Source organism: Ascaphus truei, chromosome 2 (assembly GCF_040206685.1).
Source record: "Ascaphus truei isolate aAscTru1 chromosome 2, aAscTru1.hap1, whole genome shotgun sequence".
NCBI classification, from domain to species: Eukaryota; Metazoa; Chordata; class Amphibia; order Anura; family Ascaphidae; genus Ascaphus; species Ascaphus truei.
Window position 1 is genome coordinate 326,776,577 of NC_134484.1, and position 23,598 is coordinate 326,800,174.

The 23,598-nt window shown below is 43.2% G+C and overlaps 1 protein-coding gene across 1 annotated transcript in view; it reads right to left on the minus strand.

The window, feature by feature from the left end:
* Positions 1-1,733: 1,733 nt before the first annotated feature.
* The window catches only part of SUGCT (succinyl-CoA:glutarate-CoA transferase), a 1,155,962-nt gene continuing 1,134,097 nt past the window's right edge, over positions 1,734-23,598 (minus strand). The window contains exon 14 of the mRNA XM_075586600.1: positions 1,734-1,885. Within this exon, the coding sequence (XP_075442715.1) occupies positions 1,791-1,885 (95 nt within the window). The 3' untranslated portion in view covers positions 1,734-1,790. The remainder of the gene's footprint in view (positions 1,886-23,598) is intronic.

Here is a 23,598-nt window from a genome sequence, read left to right on the forward strand (position 1 = left end):
GCCATGGTCGTATGACTTATTCATGAGACTTATTCATGAGACACGAGGCACAAGAAACAGAGTACCCCAGAGACAGTGCAGACCCACTCATGTGGAGAATGATTGGTAGTAAACATTTCTAATAAAGCTTTCTCTCTCAACAGATTGAGGTACTTAATAAAGGTTTATCTTTTGTCTCTACCACCAAACCCGATTTCTCCAGATTAAAGATTGATCTTGAACGTTTCTTTAGATCTCTACGTCTTAAAGCATTTCTTGCAATACATCCTCAAGCACCTTCCACCACATTAGATAAAGTTGACGTAGAGACTCTCTTCCATGTCTAACATCAGAACTTAAAAACAAGAGTAAATTTAATCCTCCAGTACATCACCATTTTGTGGAGATATATATGAAATTGTGAAAAGGGACATTAAAAAATGTAAGGGTGTTTCTAATGCTGTACATCCCTGTAGAGCCAATCTTACCAAAAAGAAAACTGACATTCTTGATTAAATTAGGAATGATACGGATCTTATTATTAAAACAATGGATAAATGAGGGGCTATCATGATCATGAACTGTTTAGAATATAGGGTTGAGATACTCAGACAGCTGGACAACCACAACAACTATGAGAGGGTGGATACCAATCCCAGCAAAGATACTGGTCTACTCATAGATAGAATCTGTAAGGAAGCCTGGGGAGGAGGAGGAAGGGGTTATCTCCAAGAAATTGTATAATTTTCTAATCAAAAAGGATCCCATGATTCCGGTACTATACACCCTCCCCAAGATTCATAAAAACGTACTCCATCCCCTTTGTATCCCCATTGTCACTGGGTCAGATTCGATTTTTCTTCATAAATTATTATGACCCTTTGTCGTCTCATCAAGATCTTACATTCAAGACAGGGCTGACTTTTTGCAGAGAATTGATCAGCTTTTCAGATTGGAGTGACAATGCATACTTAGCGACCCTCAATGTGAACAGCCTGTATACATCGATGTGATGGTGAAGGGGTACCCAGGCCAGTAAATAAAGGTATTTGGCCCGGCTGGGTGCCCCTGAGCCATATTGGGGAATTGTGATTGTCAGCTCTGCAACCCAATCATGGCAGCTAGCAGCATAGCAGGAGGCTTTTTGCTAACTTTTGCTAGGAAGCTCCTAGCGCCGTGAGATTTGCTGTGAGCACTGTTCGGGTAAATCATGAACTATCATGTCGCGCAATTTTTATACAGTTACATAAAAAAGGGATGAATTAAAACCCCCCATATTTTAATTGTACCAACATGTTAGGCATATGGGGATTTTCATCTAACACGCCAGAGACAGAGTGGCTACTCCAAGCTTCAAAGGCAGTCCAGGATATGGGAGTGTTAAACCTTTTGTTAGCAACAGCTTCAAAGGTGATCCAGGATATGGAGGTGTTAAACCTTTTGTTAGCAAGGAAGAGAATTTCAAAGCCACCCTGGCAAATGGCTGCTCTGCCCAGACTGAGCGGCGCCAGGTAGAAGGGATGGGCCTCATATGCTAAGCAGCCAAGGTGCAAAGTTGGCACATGCCCAGAGCAGACTGAGAAGCCCCTCTGCCAGGTTTGAAAAGTAGTGGTAACTCCGAGATAAACGTAGATCCACGTGGGGTAAGCGAAGCACAGCCAGTCCAAACAAAAACAATACGGGGCTAAGCATAATGACAAAAAAAAATATTTATTGAGGGTGTACAACATGGTGGCGCAGGGATATACCTCTGACACGTTTCACGCTGGAATAGCGCTTTCTCAAAGAGTTTCCTATCACAGGTATAGATGTTACCACCGGATACAGTATTGCGTAGATAACGCTATACTCTGATTCAAACAAACTTTCCAGTCCTCCATAGGTGAAGTATAGTCTCTAGTGACCCCTGGTGGATGAAAAAATATATGCATAACCAAAAAAATGTGAAAACAAAAGATGCAATTAAAAAAACACAGTTTGAAACATTATTATGGTTGTGTAAACAGGTAAGTAACAATATGGAACATATTTGGAACAGTAATCCATCAGGAAGAGACAAGAAATATATATATAAATGCAAAGTAAAAAATATTAATAAATTAGAAAGTATATATAGATCAATTAAGTATCTAAAATATAATATAATGTGAAGCAATATATGTAGTACAAGCATTTATAAAATATAATACATAGTATCATGTGACTGTTTATCTTTAGAAAACAATTGGAACAATATACATCTATATTGCCCATAATTAAAGAGAAGAATATATGTCTTATAACAGCAGCAATAGAGTAATTTAAACCCAGCTATTGAATCAAAGTGGTAAAACGAAATCTAGTAAGTAGAAGCTATATATCTCAGCATATCTAGACAATTGAGGAGAAGCTTAGTCTAAGCATACCCTCTAGTTATACATGTATAAACATATTCACCTGACTCTAACCGCATCAATAAATCGTTATGTATAAACCATGAAAATCAATAAAATATGACAATATGAACATATAATGATGAAAAGTGTGACGTAATCATTAATAATTATAATCAATAAGCCACTGTCTTAAGTCAAAAAATGTTTTAGCTCCCAATCTGTATTGATTCCATTCGGGGCCTTTGCCCCCAAAGTGTAGATCCAGTACATCTCATGGCGATTAATTATATTTTCTCTATCTCCTCCTCTAGTGGGAATGGAGATATGTTCCACTGCACTAAAGGAGAAGCCCGTAAGGGACACTGATTGAAAAGCCGCGAATTGTCTGGATACGGGGTATTTTTGATCTAAATTTTTATAGTTTTAAATGCTCATTGATCCTAATTTTCAGGGGTCTAATTGTTCAACCTACATATATACTGCCACACACACAATTCAACACGTAGATGACATAATTGCTGTTGCATGTAATAAAGGAACTAATTCTGTGTGTGGTATTAGTATGTTGATCTTTAACTGCAGTGATTGGTTTAGCATATTTGCAAACCGAACACCCCCCACATTTGTGGAAGCCACAGGACGCCTTGCTCTTTTTGACATTTTTTTCAGTTTTTAGTAAGCTCAGGGAAACATAGTGACCAAAGGTTTTTTCCTTACGATAGATAAATCTGGGTTTTTTTGTAGTAATTTGTTTCAGGTCTTTGTCCAGTCTCAGGACCCCCAATGTTTCTCAACAATGTTACAGATCTGATATGCCTGTTTACTAAAATTAGTAATGAATAAAGGAACAGTATCTTTAGAAAACTTTGTATCTTCTTTCCTTTTATTCATCTTTTTAGTCATAGACTGTAACCAAGTTAGTCTATCCATATCTGATGCTTTATAAAAGGCTGATTGAATCACCTCATCACTGTATCCCCTTGCTTTAAACCTGGACATTAATTTCTCAGATTCTCTGAGGTATGTCACTTGATCCAGCAAATTCTTCTCAATCTAATAAATTGAGCTTTTGGTATGCCCCTCAATAGGGGTTTGTGATGTCCACTGTTGGCCATGAGGAAGGAGTTGTGGGCATTAGGCTTACAGAAAAGATCTGTCTGAATGCAACAATTCATATCGAAGATCTAAATATGTAGTATGGTTTTTAGTCAAAGAATAAGTGAACTGTAAATTACATTTATTAGTATTAAGATATTTAAAAAATAAATCCAATTGTTCATTGTCTCCCTGCCAAATTAATAGCAGATCATCGATATAGCATCTATAAAAAAACAGTATTGTGTCGATATGGATTGGTATCTCAAAAAATAAATAACGTTTTCCAATAGCCCATAAATAGGTTGGCATAAGATGGTGCAAATGACGTGCCCATTGCTGTCCCCCGTGTCTGTAAATAATATTGGTGATCAAAAAGAAAATAGTTGTGTTGTAATAAAAATAAGACAGAGTCTAATATGAAAGTGCATTGTGCCACAGAAAGATCAGAGGAATAAAGATAATGTGAAACAGCCCTAACACCCAATGTATCATCAATAAATGTGTATAAGGATGTAACATCTAGGGTGACCAACGTGTAGGTGTTACACCAGTTAAAATTGTGAATTAAAGTGAGTAAATCAGATGAATCCCTAAGAAAAGAAGGAAGTGATTTGACCAACGGTTGTAAATAAAAATCAACGTACCTAGATAGACCATCTCCCAAATATCCAAACATACTCAATATAATAGGTCTGCCAGGAGGGCATACCAGAGATTTATGGATCTTTGGGAGATGGTGAAAAATAGGTACAGTGGGAGGCACAGAAGACAAAAATGAAACCTCATCATTAAGTACCCGCAACTCCTTCCCATGTCAATGAGACTAAGAAGCTCAGAAAGATATAGCCTTGTAGGATTACTTTGTAATAAGCAATAAGAGTTCTTGCAGTATCTCCAAGTTGTCTCATGGCTTCTTTTACATAATCTTCAGTTAACATAGCAACAGTCATCCCACCTTTGTCAGCACTTTTAATTGTCAGATTGTTATCCTTCCTTAATTCATACATTCTAGTTCTCTCTTCCTTGGAGATATTATTATTTAACCTTTTAGTTGAAAATAAATAACCTTTTGCTAATAACTGAAGGTCATGTTCGACTAGTTTTTCAAAGGTCTCTAAAAAAGGACCCTTATTAAAACTAGGATTGAAGATAGATTTTTTTCCTGAAAGAAGAGTGTTTCGTATTCATAAGGAAGGTAACAGAATCATGAATCATTGATATTCATGGTCCTCCTGTTCAGATAACAAATCAGTAAGGTCCTGTAAGGCACATTGTTCTCTGAATGAAATAGGCTCTATCCTGGCATGGTCAGCTGGAGGAGTTGTGCAAGAAGTGTCCAAGTCCTCCTGTTGAGCAATGACAGGATGGGCCACATCCTGATTACAATTTTTTTTATTAAAGATAACTTTCTTATAAAACACGGGAGGTCAATAACTGTAGGGAATAATTAAAAATCATAGGGTGCGAAGTTTAGTCCCTTATAAAGCAAACTTATATCATCACTTGTTAAGTCAATGCCTGAAATATTGATGATATTATTTTCAGACATCAAACTTCTTTCTTTTTGTTGCCATTCCTTCGCCTTTTTCCCCGTCTAGACCTATTAGGTAGTTTTTTGGCTCGGTATAATCATTAGAGGACGATGCTAATTCTTGCCTATGATGTGTAATACAGTAGATGTTAGCGAATTGCTTTGATGTAAATGTTCCTGAGTTTCTCCCCTAAAAAAAGAGACTGTTTGATGCCGGTTGTCACTGTCCGATGCGTCTGAAATACTTGAGGCTTCAGAATACATGTTGTTATTCTTAAGTGTAGATTTTTTTGGAGTAGATTTCTTTGATTGATCTTTACCACAAGTTTTTTTTTTAGGATTGGTATTCTGATGTCCCTGATTTTTCATTGAAATTGTTTTTTGCCAGATGTTTACTTGCTTGCCGTCGTAATCAGTACGATCCCTTATAAACTTCTTTTGTTTTTTCAGCATTATACAGTATCATTATCCAAAATATCAATATTTTTACAGAGGGTCTTATCAAAGGAGTCAACATTTTCCATGGTTTTAAAATTACCAAGATCTTTTTTTTGAATTTCAATATTCTTTACCACAGTAAGTTTCTCTTTCAATTTGGATCACACAATTAGTTCCATGAGTTTGATAGAACAGGCGTCTAATATTGTAATCCAGTGTTCTTTAAACTCTTTCGATCGAAATCCAAAAGATGGCATCTTTTTCATTCGAAGTCCTCTGGGGATTTTGTTAGCTTTTAAATAGTTTTCTAAAGTTGTGATATCCCACCAGAGACGAATATTATGTGATAAGGATTTTTCAAATGTCTGGAAGTACAAGGAAAGATCAATGCTATCTTCGCTGAAGGATAACTGTGTGCCTTCAAAAGCATATGGTGCTCTACGAGCGCGTCCAGTATTGTCAAAGCAAGAATGAATATATGTACTGTCGCCCCCCCCTTTTATTCTCCAACATCTCCGCATTTTTCCGGGATTTTGTTTTGAATGCTACGCACTTCACCGGGTTCTCACCGGGTTCATGCCGCATTCTCAGCCGCGATTCATGCGCAGTTGACGGGCAGTTGATGCGTTTATTGAGAATGGTTTGGATTTAATAGGTTGCAATTCTTCGCGTGTCCGCCAGATGGCAGATATTCATGAATTGTAATGCGCATGCGCTTCAGTAATGTGTCGACTTGTAGGTGTTTCGTTTCAAAAAGATACCACAGTGGTCTATTGTAAATTGGCCTCAGGACTGAAGGAAGAGGTTACAATAATGTATAAATTTAGGCTTTTCATATTAAAGAAAGACAAACACCAGTTTCTGTTATTCTCCAGAGTCCCGCCGCCATGAGTGTTCAAGTGCAGCCCGTGTTCCAAAAACCCGACAGAACGTACGCGTATTTAATATGGGCCACGATTAATGCAACAGATAATAAGATGGCAACAGTTGTTCAAATTTATCAGTATTTTATCGAAAACTATGACTTTTACAAATTTTCGCCAGCTCCTCATGTGTGGAAGCGTGCAATAAGGAAAAAGTTATGTAGCGATCCATGTTTTTATCGTATTGATCCCGAATTTATTGGAGGGTATTGGTGTGTATCACCAGGTTTTTCCTGTATCTATGATCATGCAGACAGCAAAAGGCGAAATGTCGTGTTAAAACAAACTAAGAAATGACAGTCGCTGGCAAGCAATGCACCAGCACCAGCACCGACTTCCAATAACGGTTCGACCGTCAGTGACAACCCTTGCTGTCTGTCCACGCACGGATACCTGCAGCCTGAGTATAGTTTCGAGCAAGCTTGCATGTACCTAAGCAATTTCCAGCCTCATCAGCTGACTACAGGTGTAGTAATCCCTGTCAACGACGTGAATGATCAATAATACTGGACTGGCAGTGGCCCGGCGCCGGCTGATTGGGAAATTCTATGGTGAGTAATGTTGCCGTATTTTATTCTGTTTTTTTTATTTAGAAAATATCAATATCAGTGCGATTCAAAAGTCAAGCGATTCTCCTGTAAGCTATATCATTGGCTGAGCGGCTTCTACAGTACTGTAGATACTGCACAATTGGTGAAAAGCTAGGCACATGCACATTGGAAACTTCATGAAACGCATATGCGTGTCATGACATCGACGGTAGGCGCATGCGCATGTTAACAGGAGACGACCACCGAGAAAATTATTGGTGGGACTGACTGAGAACTTCTTTGGGGGACTGACCATCACAGTAAAACTTTTATTTTTATTTCCTCAGAAAACTTTGTCATCTGATGGATATGTGAATACAAAACTAACTAAAAAAAAACTCTCTACCAGCGCTTGATCCAAGTGATAGACTAATTGGTGTGATAACAACAATTGAGTGATTACAATGTGATTACATATGCAGCCAAGGGGGCAATAAACAATGGATTGTTCAAATCCAATAGCATACAGATACAAATACAAAAAATGTCCCCGGCGCAAAGTGTGGTGATGATAATTACAGTACCATATCGAAAGACAGTCCTGTTTGAAAAGTCAGTCCTGGTGGTAGAATGATTCATCAACAATGTGAGGTAGATTTTCCTCTAGGCGTGTTCCCTTATGTTGTCTGCAATAACAGATAAAGAAAACACACCATTGCGCAGTATACAGACTCAATTGCCCCAACCTGAAGAGGAAAATCCCTACTTACAGGATATTTTCTTGTTCATTCGGGGGAGAGAATCTGTTCTTTGGTTCTCTTCCTCCACCCTGGTCTCCACGGGCCCCTCGTGGTTCCTAAGGTGGCTCTCTTCAACTCGGTCTGCGTCGTCCCAGTAGCAGCATACACCGCAACAACCGTGGTTGGAGAAAATTGAAAGACAGCCTAGTGTACTCCGCAAATTTTATTTAACAATGTTAAAAAGCAGCGATGTTACACTCACATTTTGCGAGGGCAAACATGCCGCTCAAGAATGCCGTCCGCAGCCTGTGTCCACTCGATGGTGTGTTGTTCACGACGTCGCGCGCCAACCGATGACGTCAGCGGCGCAGCGCCCGAAGTTCTCCCCACACCACGAGATGCAACGCAGGTGACAGCTTACAACGTGCACTGTACTAGGCTCCTCCTCTCTACGCGTTTCGTGACGCTACGTCACTTCCTCAGGAGATGAAGGAGTCCAGTACACTGGTGCCTTAAGTACATGCACTAAAACTTGTATCTGCCCACAAATGGGCGGCGATCATTTTCGTCACTTAACTGAGTAATTGCAGGACCAGAAACAGCTGACTTGATATACTGTGCTGTTAGGGTCAAACCAGTCCTCACTACTACCCTTTTAAAATATCAAAAAATATAAAATGACTTAAAACATGTTAAAACATTAAATTAATAAAATAAACACTTGTCCTATAGTTGATTACATAAACCTAATGTTTAACATTGATCATATTTACAAATTCAATAGAAAACGATAACTACATTGAAGAAAGATGAAACAAGCAGATTCTGAGGGTCTTTCAAAAAGGATGCCAGATCGAAATCAATATTTAGACCCAATGGGGACAAGGTTTTCAGGACATATATCCAATAACTTTCTCTTTTGGACAACATGCCCAGCCTGTCTCCCCCGCGCCAATTTGGTTTTAGATGTTCAATACCCATACATATAAGGCCATCAGGAATCTGATTATGCACTAGCTTGAAATGATTAGAGACGCTATGCGTCTCGAGGCCTCTCTTGATGTTGTATATATGCTCGGAAAATCGCCTCTTGAGAGGTCTCCCTGTGCGCCCTATGTATTGTAGCCCACATGGGCATTGCAGTAAGTAAACACAATAATCCGTCTTACAGTTAATAAATGTTTCTATATCGTAGACCACTCCTGTTTTGTTTGATTTAAATGATTTGCCCTTAACACTATTTTTGCATCCAATACATTTGGAGCATGTATAGTATCCTTTAAGGTTACTTAGCCATGTAACATGGCGGTCTCGAAGACCATCAAAGGGACAACTTGGTGATAGCCGGGACTTTAGGTTTTTTGCCCTTCTATAAACTATCTGAGGTTTTTCTGGGACAATCTCTTTGAGAACAGGGTCCCTCTGTAGTATGCCCCAATGTTTAGTAAGAACCTTTGTTATAGTGGGGGCCAGACCACTGTACTGGGTTACAAAAAATGGAAATGGGTCACTTTTCTTCATAACAGTTGTGGTCGGATCTTTACATAGAATATTTTTTCTATCTAGTTTATTAACTTCAGAAATGGCAGAGTCTACATCACGCATTTTGTATTCCCTCTCCAGGAACCTATCCCTAAGGTCATTTACCTGCTGTTGGTACACTTTTTCATTTGAGCAGTTTCGCTTAACCCTTAGTGCTTGTCCCTTGGGGATGTTCCGGAGCCAGTTTGGGTGGTGATGGCTTGATGCCAATAAATAGGTATTTGCATCTACATCCTTATTATATGTTTTTGTCTGGATAGTATCATCCTCTATATACAGAGAGAGGTCAAGGTAGTTAATGATGGTATTGCTTTGATTAAATGTGAATCGCAGGTTCAGTTCATTCATATTCAAATATTGCTTGAATGCCTCAAGCTCATCCATAGGCCCCCTCCAGACACACAGCACATCATCGATGTATCTTTTCCATAGCACCAGGTTTGCCCCAAATGGGTTGGAGGTCCATATGTTATCCTCCTCCCATATGGACATGGGACAAACCTGGTGCTATGGAAAAGATACATCGATGATGTGCTGTGTGTCTGGAGGGGGCCTATGGATGAGCTTGAGGCATTCAAGCAATATTTGAATATGAATGAACTGAACCTGCGATTCACATTTAATCAAAGCAATACCATCATTAACTACCTTGACCTCTCTCTGTATATAGAGGATGATACTATCCAGACAAAAACATATAATAAGGATGTAGATGCAAATACCTATTTATTGGCATCAAGCCATCACCACCCAAACTGGCTCCGGAACATCCCCAAGGGACAAGCACTAAGGGTTAAGCGAAACTGCTCAAATGAAAAAGTGTACCAACAGCAGGTAAATGACCTTAGGGATAGGTTCCTGGAGAGGGAATACAAAATGCGTGATGTAGACTCTGCCATTTCTGAAGTTAATAAACTAGATAGAAAAAATATTCTATGTAAAGATCCGACCACAACTGTTATGAAGAAAAGTGACCCATTTCCATTTTTTGTAACCCAGTACAGTGGTCTGGCCCCCACTATAACAAAGGTTCTTACTAAACATTGGGGCATACTACAGAGGGACCCTGTTCTCAAAGAGATTGTCCCAGAAAAACCTCAGATAGTTTATAGAAGGGCAAAAAACCTAAAGTCCCGGCTATCACCAAGTTGTCCCTTTGATGGTCTTCGAGACCGCCATGTTACATGGCTAAGTAACCTTAAAGGATACTATACATGCTCCAAATGTATTGGATGCAAAAATAGTGTTAAGGGCAAATCATTTAAATCAAACAAAACAGGAGTGGTCTACGATATAGAAACATTTATTAACTGTAAGACGGATTATTGTGTTTACTTACTGCAATGCCCATGTGGGCTACAATACATAGGGCGCACAGGGAGACCTCTCAAGAGGCGATTTTCCGAGCATATATACAACATCAAGAGAGGCCTCGAGACGCATAGCGTCTCTAATCATTTCAAGCTAGTGCATAATCAGATTCCTGATGGCCTTATATGTATGGGTATTGAACATCTAAAACCAAATTGGCGCGGGGGAGACAGGCTGGGCATGTTGTCCAAAAGAGAAAGTTATTGGATATATGTCCTGAAAACCTTGTCCCCATTGGGTCTAAATATTGATTTCGATCTGGCATCCTTTTTGAAAGACCCTCAGAATCTGCTTGTTTCATCTTTCTTCAATGTAGTTATCGTTTTCTATTGAATTTGTAAATATGATCAATGTTAAACATTAGGTTTATGTAATCAACTATAGGACAAGTGTTTATTTTATTAATTTAATGTTTTAACATGATTTAAGTCATTTTATATTTTTTGATATTTTAAAAGGGTAGTAGTGAGGACTGGTTTGACCCTAACAGCACAGTATATCAAGTCAGCTGTTTCTGGTCCTGCAATTACTCAGTTAAGTGACGAAAATGATCGCCGCCCATTTGTGGGCAGATACAAGTTTTAGTGCATGTACTTAAGGCACCAGTGTACTGGACTCCTTCATCTCCTGAGGAAGTGACGTAGCGTCACGAAACGCGTAGAGAGGAGGAGCCTAGTACAGTGCACGTTGTAAGCTGTCACCTGCGTTGCATCTCGTGGTGTGGGGAGAACTTCGGGCGCTGCGCCGCTGACGTCATCGGTTGGCGCGCGACGTCGTGAACAACACACCATCGAGTGGACACAGGCTGCGGACGGCATTCTTGAGCGGCATGTTTGCCCTCGCAAAATGTGAGTGTAACATCGCTGCTTTTTAACATTGTTAAATAAAATTTGCGGAGTACACTAGGCTGTCTTTCAATTTTCTCCAACCACGGTTGTTGCGGTGTATGCTGCTACTGGGACGACGCAGACCGAGTTGAAGAGAGCCACCTTAGGAACCACGAGGGGCCCGTGGAGACCAGGGTGGAGGAAGAGAACCAAAGAACAGATTCTCTCCCCCGAATGAACAAGAAAATATCCTGTAAGTAGGGATTTTCCTCTTCAGGTTGGGGCAATTGAGTCTGTATACTGCGCAATGGTGTGTTTTCTTTATCTGTTATTGCAGACAACATAAGGGAACACGCCTAGAGGAAAATCTACCTCACATTGTTGATGAATCATTCTACCACCAGGACTGACTTTTCAAACAGGACTGTCTTTCGATATGGTACTGTAATTATCATCACCACACTTTGCGCCGGGGACATTTTTTGTATTTGCATCTGATGGATATGGATGGATAATATCGTTTCGTGTAACAATGCCTGCACATTGCAGAATCGGATTTAAAAAAACACGTACCGGAGTCTACAATTTATTGGCCGTTGTTATTGATTAGGATAGAATACCAGAAACAGTATGCTGATGTTTTCAGACAGTACTGTATACAATGCTTTTTTTATATACTGTATACTGTATAATAAACCCGAGTAAATAAAAAGTACGTATTTATTCTACATGTATTCCAGTACATATGTGTCTTCTATACCAGTACATACAGTATGTGTCTTGTATTTTTTTTTAATACTCTTGTGATGTGCAGTACTGAGCATGCCTACAGTATACAGTACAGTATGCCTGGACAATAGTGTACATTCTAGAAACACTGTATTTTGTTACAGTATCAAAGGAGCCAATGGAACAATTTAAAACAAATCAACGTTTTCTTTTATTGGTGGAGTAAGTACAAAAACATTTATTAACAAATACTGTACAATGTAAAAACATTTTAATTGCACAGCAATTCAAAACATCAACAGGTTTACTGCTAGCTAAAACATTTATGTACAGAAAGTAAAAACATTTACAGTCAGTCATTATGGTTTACAGTCACATGTTGTTATTAAAAAACATTCTTTATTCATAAAATATACAAAACGCAACATCTCCTTTATTAAAGTACAGCAAGTCAAAACATTTACGGTAGGATGGTGTGCAGAGAGGTCAGTCAGGCCTGCACAACTCCTGTCCTCGAGGGCCGCAAACAGGCTCGGTTTTCAGGGTAACCTTTGAAAACCGGGCCTGTTTGTTGCCCTCGGGGACTGTAACAAAACATTTACAAAATAAACAACAGTTGAACACTCACGCAAATTCATACCCCACCAGATTGTCCTTCCATGGCCGATGCCTTGCATGGCGCAGAATGCCATTAATTCAGTCTCGAACGCCTTTCATTAAAGGATCTGTAATTGAAAAAAAGCGCCGCAATTCCTCCAGAATGGTCTTTCTTAAATTGTCAGGAAGCGCCTTTTTTTCCCGATTTAATTCATAGTTCATTTTGAAGGCCCACTCGCAGTACATCAAGTAGGACACGTGGTGCTTAAAAAGTAACAAGGCATACTTGTGGGGTACACCAGCACTCATCACCCTATACTTCTCCCTGAGTGCCGGTGGCAGATCGCGCAGGGTGATGTCGGGCACCGTATCGATGCAAGCGAATGTAGGTTGGGTTCTGGAAGCAGGTGTGCTTCTGTGAGCGGGTGTGCTTGTGGTGGCGGGCAAGGATAGGTTGTCTGGGAGGAAGCTTTCCTCCTGTCTTGGTCGCCGTGTTGTCTCCTGGCGTGGTCTTAACGGGGTTGTCATGTTATACTCCTCCTCAACGGCATACATGTACTCAAAATCTTCTGGTGGAGGGGGTGCGCTTGGTGATGGAAGGTGGTCGAAGGTCCCATTCATCACATCCATGCCACCCTCCTGCTCCGGCGTCGGGGATACAGGGACATGAACACCGAGCAAATTATGTATCCCCGCTATGTCAGCCTCTATCTTCTCCATCCGTCGATCCATCTTCTCCATCCGTTGATCCATCTTCTGCATCTGTTGATCCATATTTAGCATGGTCTCCAGAAGCAGATTTATCTTTGCCAGCACAATAGAGTTCCTGGGGATATCCACACTTATCCCATTCAGCATCCGGTCTAACGAGCTGATTCTTGTGCATGGCATGCTGTGGACATCTGGGTGGATGGGTGCTACGGAGGATGAGAGGTGGGTTCCATGGAGAGAAGCGGCAGCATCGCCGAAGAAGGGTGGAGGAGGTGACCTGTGGATTTCCAGGAGAGGAGAAGCGGCAGCGTCGTCAAAGAGAGATGGAGAAAGTGACCTCTGGATTTCCGGGCGAGAAGCGGCAGAGTCGTCTAAGCGCAATGGAGAAAGTAACCCGTGGATTTCAGGGGCACCGGTGGCAGCGTCGTCGAAGAGCAGTGGTGAAGATGGCCTGTGGGTTTTCGGGAGGGCGACGGCAGCGTCGAGGACAAGTAGTGGAGAAGACGGGCTGAAGATATCCGGGAGAGCGGCGGCAGAATTGTCAAAGCGTATTGGAGGAAGTGGTCTGCGGGTTCGATGGGCTGGCTGCCATATGTTTTGCATTGAGTGTACATCACTGTATTGCTTCTTGACATAATAAGGCTTAAGTCTATTAAAACCCTTAGCCTTTGGGGTCAGCAGAAGGTTTTCTTTATTGGCCTTAGCATGTCGCTTTGGCCTTGGCGTGGAAACGGCTGCCACCTTTCGCTTTTTCTGTGTGATAGGCACGGCAGAGGCACACAAATCAACCATGTGCAGTCAAACGCAAAGGGTCGCAGTCAAAAGTTACAGCACAGATTGAATATCGTGATATAAAGATGGTTTTTGCAGGCTTGTGGAGAAAATAAAAATAAAAAATGAGGAGATTTTTTTTTTTTTTTATCGTCACTCACTCAAGCAAGCAGTGGTGGGTGAAGTTACAGGTGCATGCGCAGTAATCATCTGCTGTCAAGCAGGAATGTGATTGAAATCAGAAAGACACACATTCAAAGGAATGGTGTGGGAGAGATGTACTGCATTGTAGAGAAGATAAGAAGTTAAAATACCCTGCAGTGCAGTAAATTATCCTGTGCGTGCGCGGGGTCGAGTTAGGGGAGAGCGCTGTACTGTATTTGCCAAAATGTGACACTGTTACAGCACACGCCACACGCCTATGCAACAATTTTCAAATGAGACATACAGTACAGCACTGCACATGCATGTATAAATATTCAAATGTACAATTACTGCGTGCGCACACGCAGACTGTGTACTGACGCACAGTAGGTTGAACTGCTAAAGTATTAGACTTCGAAGACAACAGCTCGCTAAAGCCCCCCTGAGTTTTTAGATGGTATTGCAGTATTGCAGACAGCGAGAATAAAATGCTAATATCACGAGTGCTAAAATAACGCAATTCACTCCGGACCAAAAAAAAAAACCGCATCTGACCGAGATTATCAGAGCGCCGTGGATCCAGCCGCATTAGGATAAAGGCGGCCGCCACTGTATTGTTCTCAGTCACAATTCTCTCTGCACCTTCAGGAGCTGATTCCATATGTTCCATGATAAAAAAATAATTAAAATGAGCCATCATGTGTCACCAAAATATAAAAAACTATATGTAGATATAAGCCTATAGGGAACCATGTTAAAAATGGTTATTGAGGCAAAAAGTGACACTGTGTGCTCATTTGCATGTCATTTCCCAGAATCCCTTGCTGCAGTGGAAGTGCTGTATGCTGGGTGATAATGGGGAAAGGCGGGGTTGCAGACCTGCCTAAGACATGCAGATAAGCACACAGCTATATTTGCATATTTGCTTTCCTATGGAGGGTTTTTGTCACTTTTTTTACTCACCATAACTTAACTCAGTATTATGGTTTAGCCTATCCCATAGCCTCTCTTGCATTCCCAGTAAAATCAACCCCACACTGATGAGACCCATCAAGGTCAAAACAGCTGTCTGTGGGTGGTTTTCTGGGTATGCACCTTAACCCTGGCTGTGCTCAAAGCTGTGACCATGCAGCAAGCTTAAGCCTATAGGGAACCATGTTAAAAATGGTTATTGAGGCAAAAAGTGACACTGTGTGCTCATTTGCATGTCATTTCCCAGAATCCCTTGCTGCAGTGGAAGTGCTGTATGCTGGGTGATAATGGGGAAAGGCGGGGTTGCAGACCTGCCTAAGACATGCAGATGAGCACACAGCTATATTTGCATATTTGCTTTCCTGTGGAGGGTTTTTGTCACTTTTTTACTCACCATAACTTAACTCAGTATTATGGTTTAGCCTATCCCATAGCCTCTCTTGCATTCCCAGTAAAATCAACCCCACACTGATGAGACCCATCAAGGTCGAAACAGCTGTCTGTGGGTGGTTTTCTGGGTATGCACCTTAACCCTGGCTGTGCTCAAAGCTGTGACCATGCAGCAAGCTTAAGCCTATAGGGAACCATGTTAAAAATGGTTATTGAGGCAAAAAGTGACACTGTGTGCTCATTTGCATGTCATTTCCCAGAATCCCTTGCTGCAGTGGAAGTGCTGTATGCTGGGTGATAATGGGGAAAGGCGGGGTTGCAGACCTGCCTAAGACATGCAGATGAGCACACAGCTATATTTGCATATATATATATATATATATATACTTTTTTATATTTATTTATATATTATATATAAATATTATATATAAATATTATATTTATATATTTATAATTATATGCTGTGTCTGGCAGCATGGGGGTGGGAATCTCTGTATCACTTCCTGACTATACAGGCTAGACTAATTAGCTCATTAACTCACAGCTGAACGGACCTGTCCAGAATGATTAACTCTATGAGAGCTGTAAAGTCCCACAACTGCCCCATTCTAGCCCCTAGAGGGCAGCGACGGCACCACAATATATATATACACTTATACCATGATGTATATATATATATATCTCATACAACATGGTATAAGTGTATATATATATATATTGTGGTGCCGTCCCTCCCTCTAGGGGCTAGAATGGGGCAGTTGTGGGACTTTACAGCTCTCATAGAGTTAATCATTCTGGACAGGTCCGTTCAGCTGTGAGTTAATGAGCTAATTAGTCTAGCCTGTATAGTCAGGAAGTGATACAGAGATTCCCACCCCCATGCTGCCAGACACACACTGTGGAGAGTTATACAGAGAGGGTGAGAGACGCTGCCAGACCTGCTGCAGGTATACTGGGTAAAGAGTTTAGTTCTCCCACGACTAGTTAGGTACTAAGCAGTATTAGTCAGTGTGACGGGAGCTTTGTAACAGGCTATTGATAATACACAAAAAAAATATATATAACTGGGTTAAACTGGTACGAGACTTAGATATGATAAAATATAATTTATTCCTTGATAAAGGTGAACACACAAGATATACAAATAACAGGCAAAATATGGACACTCACTTAAAATGGAATGATGAAACAGTCACATCTGTACTGGCAGTTCATACAGCAATCTTCATAATCCCAAGACACGAAAGACATGAAAGACCTCTGGCATGAAGACAATAGCCATAGGCTGAGCCTGGTTCTTATACAATTATTTCCCATTGAACACAACCTAAACCCAGCCCCTCTCATAAATCAGCGGTGAAGTTGACAGTTTTCCTCAGAGTAAAACTCCTCCCACCCAAGGACGTTTACAAACTGCTTTTCCTATCTAAATAACTTCATAACTTCAGTTCAGAAATACTTACTGGCACGCGAGACATATTAATACATTAAGGCACGCATGACGCTCCCAACGAGACTAAATATTACAGTATAATATTAAAATTAAGAGAGATATCAATATATGTTTCTTATCTTAGAACCGGCTAAACCTCAGGTGTCTGTATTCGTTAGTTGGGGCTTGGTCCCACGAATAGACATATGTAACTCTTACACTGGCGACACACTTTATTCGAGCTCGGCTAGTCCCACGAATTCGGGTATACCCGGGTGTATTGAGGTTTGTGACTGTTTTCTGCCCGAGTGCATTGGGTTATTTTCCAGGCAGGGATCGAAGCATTTTATTCCCGCTGGCTGCAATACTGCACAGTATATATATATATACTGCATTACAATTCATGAATTTATGCCATCTGGTAGACACGCGAAGCATTGCAGCCTATTAAATCCTAATCATTATCATTTAACAGATCAGCCGCCCGTCAGCCAGGCATGAACCCAGGCTGGGAAGGCAAACGCAACGGGGCTTGTAAGAGGTGAGGAGCGGCGCATTCCAGGTATCTGCCAGGTACATACTGGGTATTTGCTCGAATAAAGTGTGTCGATGCAGTAGCATGTTCAGCCGAGGACATCTAATAATATTCTTATATTTAATAAGGTCACTCATTCTGATCTCTCCTTGGGTAACCGCACCCCTGGCCCCAATCAATAAATCCTTTGAAGCAGGGACCCCTGGGTAGTGAACATTTGTCACCTGGTGCTATATTTCACACCCAATGCCCCCAGCCTGGGTCTAGCTGTCTCTACCAGCAATATACCCTTGGCCTGTAAATTAGGTATTAACATACTGTACACTAAAAACCACTTCTGCTTTTCACACACAACTTCAATCAAGCCTTTTGAAGCCCAGATTTTCAAAAAAAGACACACCACAGTTTTATTTTCTTAAACTGTAGCTTATTAACCCCTTAAGTCCCAGTGTGTGTAGTGCAGACACTGGCCCAGAAACAATAGTGCCTCTTTGAGTGGGGAGGGGGAAGAGGGGGAGGGTGGTTATGCTGTCTGACAGCTTTGTCACATTTCAGTGGTATATTCAACTCTCATAGAGTACTCTTTAATTTGATTTGTAGGGGGGGTCGAGGGTGGGGGGGAAGGGGAGGGGAAGAGGGGCAGAGGGTGGGTGGGAGGGGGGGTGGTTGCCTTGCCTTGTGGCTGCGTATTTTTTATTTCTTTTTTTGGGGGTAGGGGGAAAAAGGGGGGGTGGAAGAAAAGAGGGGAGGGGGAAGGGGAAGGGGATGGGGGGGATCTATACCACAACATTTTAACATAGATGTAAGCATTTTCATACATGACGTTGATAAGTTCTCTATGCGTCCTGTCACGTGATATTTGTCCTGGGCTTTGCCTCCCTTTGGCGGGGCGATGGATAGTAAGTGGGGGGGTGGGGGAGTGGGGGGGGGGTGTGGAGGGGGGCTAATGGTTTGCTTGCAGTTTCAGGGGTAAATAGTTCTTGTTTTGGATTGTTTGGGAGCTGGCGTGGCAATGGGGACCCAGGTCTGGGCCTCTCTGGGGGGGAGTGGAGGGGGGGCACAGGGGATGGGAGAGGGGGTGGGAGACAGTGGTGGTGGAGGGGCGGGTAGGAGTAGACTGGTGGCATATCGGGGTCAGGGGGAAAAAGGTGGATCCAACCTGATTGTTGCTGAACCCCCTTGGGTTAGAGATATAGTCTGCATAGTCCTCTTCAGTGGCAAGGTTTTTTTCTCTCAGGGGGGCTGTACCACGATCGCTGGGGTCAGAGGCCCCAGGTTGGGGTCGTCACCCTCCGACTCCCCCGGCTCTGGTAAGTGGTGGGAGGAAAGGGGGGGTGGGTTGGGAGGGGCAGGTAGGGGAGGAGGAGGAGGGGGGGATTCGGGAGAGGGGTGGGTAGAGGGTGGAAGGGGGAAAGGGTTTTGGTGGAGGTAGTGGGGGAAGGGGCAGGGGGGAAGAGGGGAGGAAAGGGTTGTGGTGGTGGGGGGGATGAGGGTTAGTGGAGGGGGGTCTTGGCTGAGTTCTAGACGGCAGTGCGCTGGGGGATCTGTCACTGATTGTCTCGGCATTTCTCCGCTAGGGATGCGGTGCTGCGGTGCCAGTTGTCGAGATTGGAGGTAGCAGGAACATCAGGCAGGTGGGTGGACTTGGCCTCTTTTCGGGGTGGGTTCCTCTGGCAGCCTTCCTCCCTCAAGTCCTCGTCGGTCCTCGGTGGGTCTGTCGCGGCAGTATGGGCTGTAGGCATGTTTCGGTGGGGAGCTGGTGCCTCCGGCCCCTAGCGGGAGATGAGGTTAGTTGTCTCTAGTGTTGCTTCTGGCTCGCAAGCCGTTCTGAAGCACGGGGGGTCTCAGAGGAGGTAGGTTTGTTGGCCGCTCTGGGGGGAGGTTTTTGGGTTTGTGGAGAGGGTATTCCGAGAGCCTTAAGGAAGTCCTCGATATCCTCTGGGTCCACAATGGTTAGAAAGCGTCCATTTCTGGGGACCACTAGTTTGAAGGGGAATCCCCATCTATAGCGGATGCCTTGAGCTCTCAGTATAGTAGTCAAAGGTTTCATCTCTTTGCATTTGTTGACTGTGAAGGCGGATAGGTCAGCAAAGATTTGCAGGGTGTCTTCTCCTATTTGGATGTCACCTGCCCCTCTGCTAGCCGCCATGATTCGCTTCTTTGCGGTGTAAGAATGCATTTTGACTATGATGTCTCTGCGACGGTTAGGGTCTGGGGATTTGGGACCCAGGGCACGATGAGCGCGGTCCATCAGTAGCTCATGTTCCTGCAGATCCGGGACAAGTTTCAGAAAAATCTTGTTGAGATAAGCTTGTATGGCGTCCGGCAGGATTGTTTCTGGCACATTCCTGATGCGGATGTTTTGTCTCCTCTGTCTATTTTCCTGGTCATCGAGGGCGTCCCTTAGCTCGTTCACGAGGTTACCAAGCCTGTTCACCTCGTCCTCTGTTGTCGATTGAGTGTTGCAGACCTCCTCTACCTTTGCTTCTAGTGTGTCCGTGCGTGCGGTGAGGTTATCTACGTCGGATCTGAGGCCTTCTATGGCTGAGGCCAAATCTTCCTGGAACCCCCTTCTGATTTTTTTAAATAGGGCCTCAAAGAAGTTTTTGTGCAGTCCGTGTTCAGGCAGTTCAAATTGGATCTGCTCTGCACTTGTCCCGGCGTGGTCGGGGTCCGCGACGCCCTCTTGGGTCTCGGCGGCCGGCTCCATCTGGCGTTGCGCGGGTGCAAAGAACTTAGTGACCGGGTTTTGGGTCCGCTTGTTCCTTGGCAGCATTGCGTCTGCTTTGGGGGACGTCTCCGGAGGTCTGACAGTCCCCTCTTTATTGTTTTTATTCCCTTTTATTTGAGGGGGGGGGGAAGGTGTAAAAGTGTTGCGGAACTTCTGGGGTGTTTCTGGAGCTGCTGAGTAGTTATTTATTTATATTTGGCTCAATGCAATGTTGCTGGGGAGGTAGGGGGTTGTGGCACCCTGAGGCTCAGTCAGCAGTTGGAAGTTGGTAGTTGGGACAATCTATATGTATATCCCTTTAAAGGGAGATGGTGCCTCTGTGGAGTGCTCCTTTAAGATGGCCGCTTCCTCCTCTGCTGCCACATGGTGGGACTCACAGTTCCTGCAGCCAGGGGATACTCTCCCCTGCCGGGATCGCCTGATGGGGGTATGGATATTTATTTATTTAATTTATTCTGGGGGAGGGGGCAAGCGGGAACCGCAGCGGAGAGATGCTGATGCTGCTCCTGCTCCGGCTTCCCCACGGAGCCGCGGGAGGCCGCCGCACTTCAAAGGCAGCGCGCGCAGGGGGGGGATCCCCGAACCCCGCAGTTAGAGCGGACTCCGCGGGACACCCGGAGCCCAGCCCCACCGCCTCTCCTACCTCCCGCACCGCTCCTTCAGGCGGTTCCTCTGACTTTTTGTGTGAGTGAGGGACTCAGGGGGAGACTTCCACCGGGGGTCGGGACTCACAGGAGGCCTCCCAGAGCGCCGGTAACCCCTCTCCGAACAGAACCGCAGTAAGAGGCCACTCTTTTGCCGAGCTGATCTTTGGGGTTCAGGTCTGCTAGGTTTATTGGGGGATTTGTTTATTTAAATGCTAAAGCTTAAGTTATTCTTTGAAGGGGCCCTGGAGCAAGTCTCTCAGGCAGCCATTCCTCTTGACGTCACAGGAAGTCTCCCATCCGCCCTTTTTTGATCATCAAAAGGGTCAATCCGGTGGCTTTCCAGCTACGCCTACCATCCACCATGAAAATTCCGGCAGTCTTTTATGTCTCCCTGCTTAAGCCATTTGTACAGGATCCATCCGGCTCTGCTCCCGTGGCTCCTCCTCAGCCTCTCATAGTGGATGGACAAGAGGAGTTCGAAGTCCAGTCTTTCCTCAACTCTAGGAGGTCCCAAGCGGGTATTCAATATATCATACATTGGAAGGGATTCAGTCTGGAGGAACGGTCCTGGATTTCCCAGGGTCAACTTCCCATCTAGTCCGGGCCTTCCACCAGAAATATTCAGGTACAAACCATCCCTGGAGCACCCGGAGGTCACTCCTGAAGGGGGGGTACTGTGAGGATCGGGTGCAGGCTCTGCACCCATCAAGTTCCAGTCGCCTGATTGATTCTAGCTTCTCTCCTGCCTGCATGAGTATTCCTGCATCTTATTCACCGACCTGGCTATTTAGGCTCAGCCTCTTCCACCAGGAAGTTGAATGAGCATAAAACTCTTGTGACGTCATGCTGGTCGCAAGCACTCTGCCTTGTGTTGTCTTATTTCGCCTGGCTTTCCATTTTTCTGTTTGACTCCACTGACTTCTTCAATCCTCGACCTCGGCTAAGTGACCTCTATGATCCGTACCTCTCCAGCCCTTACCCGGATACCCACGACTATGATACACACAAGCCAGATGCGGCTTCACTGCTCCAGGTCGGTGTATCCTATCCCCACCTCGGCTTCGTGGTACCGTCCTGTTTGCGGCGAGCACTCGTTACAGCATTTTAGTACGTAATGTTATTGGTTTCATGCATTAATATACTGATGGTACTGTTTTTAATACTTGTTTTGTAGGATCTCCACTTGAACACATTCTTTGTGTAACAAACAGTGACACCGAATATCGATATTTTATCATTTTGGTAACAATTGCTAATTTCTCTGGATTGTAGATGCTGCACTCATGATCAATAACGGAATGCATATAAGTTTCTTTTTATAGGCATAGAGCAAGAATGTGCAGTAGTGTTCATACAGAACATCACAGTCTTTAAGTAATGCATCTGTTTCTTGATTATCTTTGTCACAAGGACTAACACAACAGGGATAAACTCGCCAGACAGAACTTCAGAGTTTATAATAGTGGGTTTATTGGTAAACGATAACCACAACTGTTCAGAACATAAAACATACCCTCCCAACTGGTGTAACTGGGAACACTCTGCAGGTCTAGGTGTAGGGACCTCCGTGAGGAGAGTTTCCCTGCTTCTCCTATGTCATGTCTACAGGAACTGGTCTTGGAACTGACCAGACTGGACCTCATCCACAGAAACCAGGGGAGCGTAGTAGGAAACCATAAAAATAAATTTAATAAACTGTAGTCTGTTTCAACTCAGGCTTTTTTCATTTCCACACCACCATCAAGGAGGGGCTACCTGCTATACTTCCCACATTTGGGAGTTAACACTGAAAACCTAAATAGAACAAAAGGACATTTTTACGTGTGCTTGCTCACACGAGGCCGTGTGAGTATTATCCTGTATACCCATTTTTATATTCTTTATATATCACCCCCATGTCATTAAAACATTGAAATCCCAGAAGCAAGACAAGATATATTCTCCCAGGATTGCACTCACACTTGCCCGTGTGAGTGATTGCAGCTTCGGTTGCTTTTTAATTATCATAGTCTGAGATTTATCAACACCACGTGTATTTTTTTCCCTTACATATATCTGTTTTTATGTCTATTTGCTCCGAGGGGGATATTCCAACTGCGAGCTGTCGGCGAACCTAAGAAGAGAACCAGACCTGAGGAGAAAAAAAACCATTCCAGCAGAGACAAAGGAAAGAAAAACGTAAAGATACCTTGTTGTGATAGCATTTACACAAGGCCATGTAAGTGTTTTAATATACTTTTAATACACCCATCACCATCTACTAGAGGTTAAACATACCATAGTAGAGTTCTTCACCCTGTGCTCCCCCTTCTTTTCTGTATCCCTGTACTAACAAGGATCCTGGATAGATCCTATTGGGGTCAGAGCCACAGGATGAGACGACGAAACTGAGGGGACCCTTGTACATGTTTTCAAGGTTGTAATTATTTGTTTATATGTCCCCGGTCATACATCTTTGAGGGAGCGCCTGGGTTTTCCCCCTGTTCCTTTGCTCTCACAGTTCTGCGCCTGAGTCTAATTCTCTTTGGGACCTGGGACCTTGTTGATTATTAATGCGCATGCGTGTATAACATCCCATTCATTTA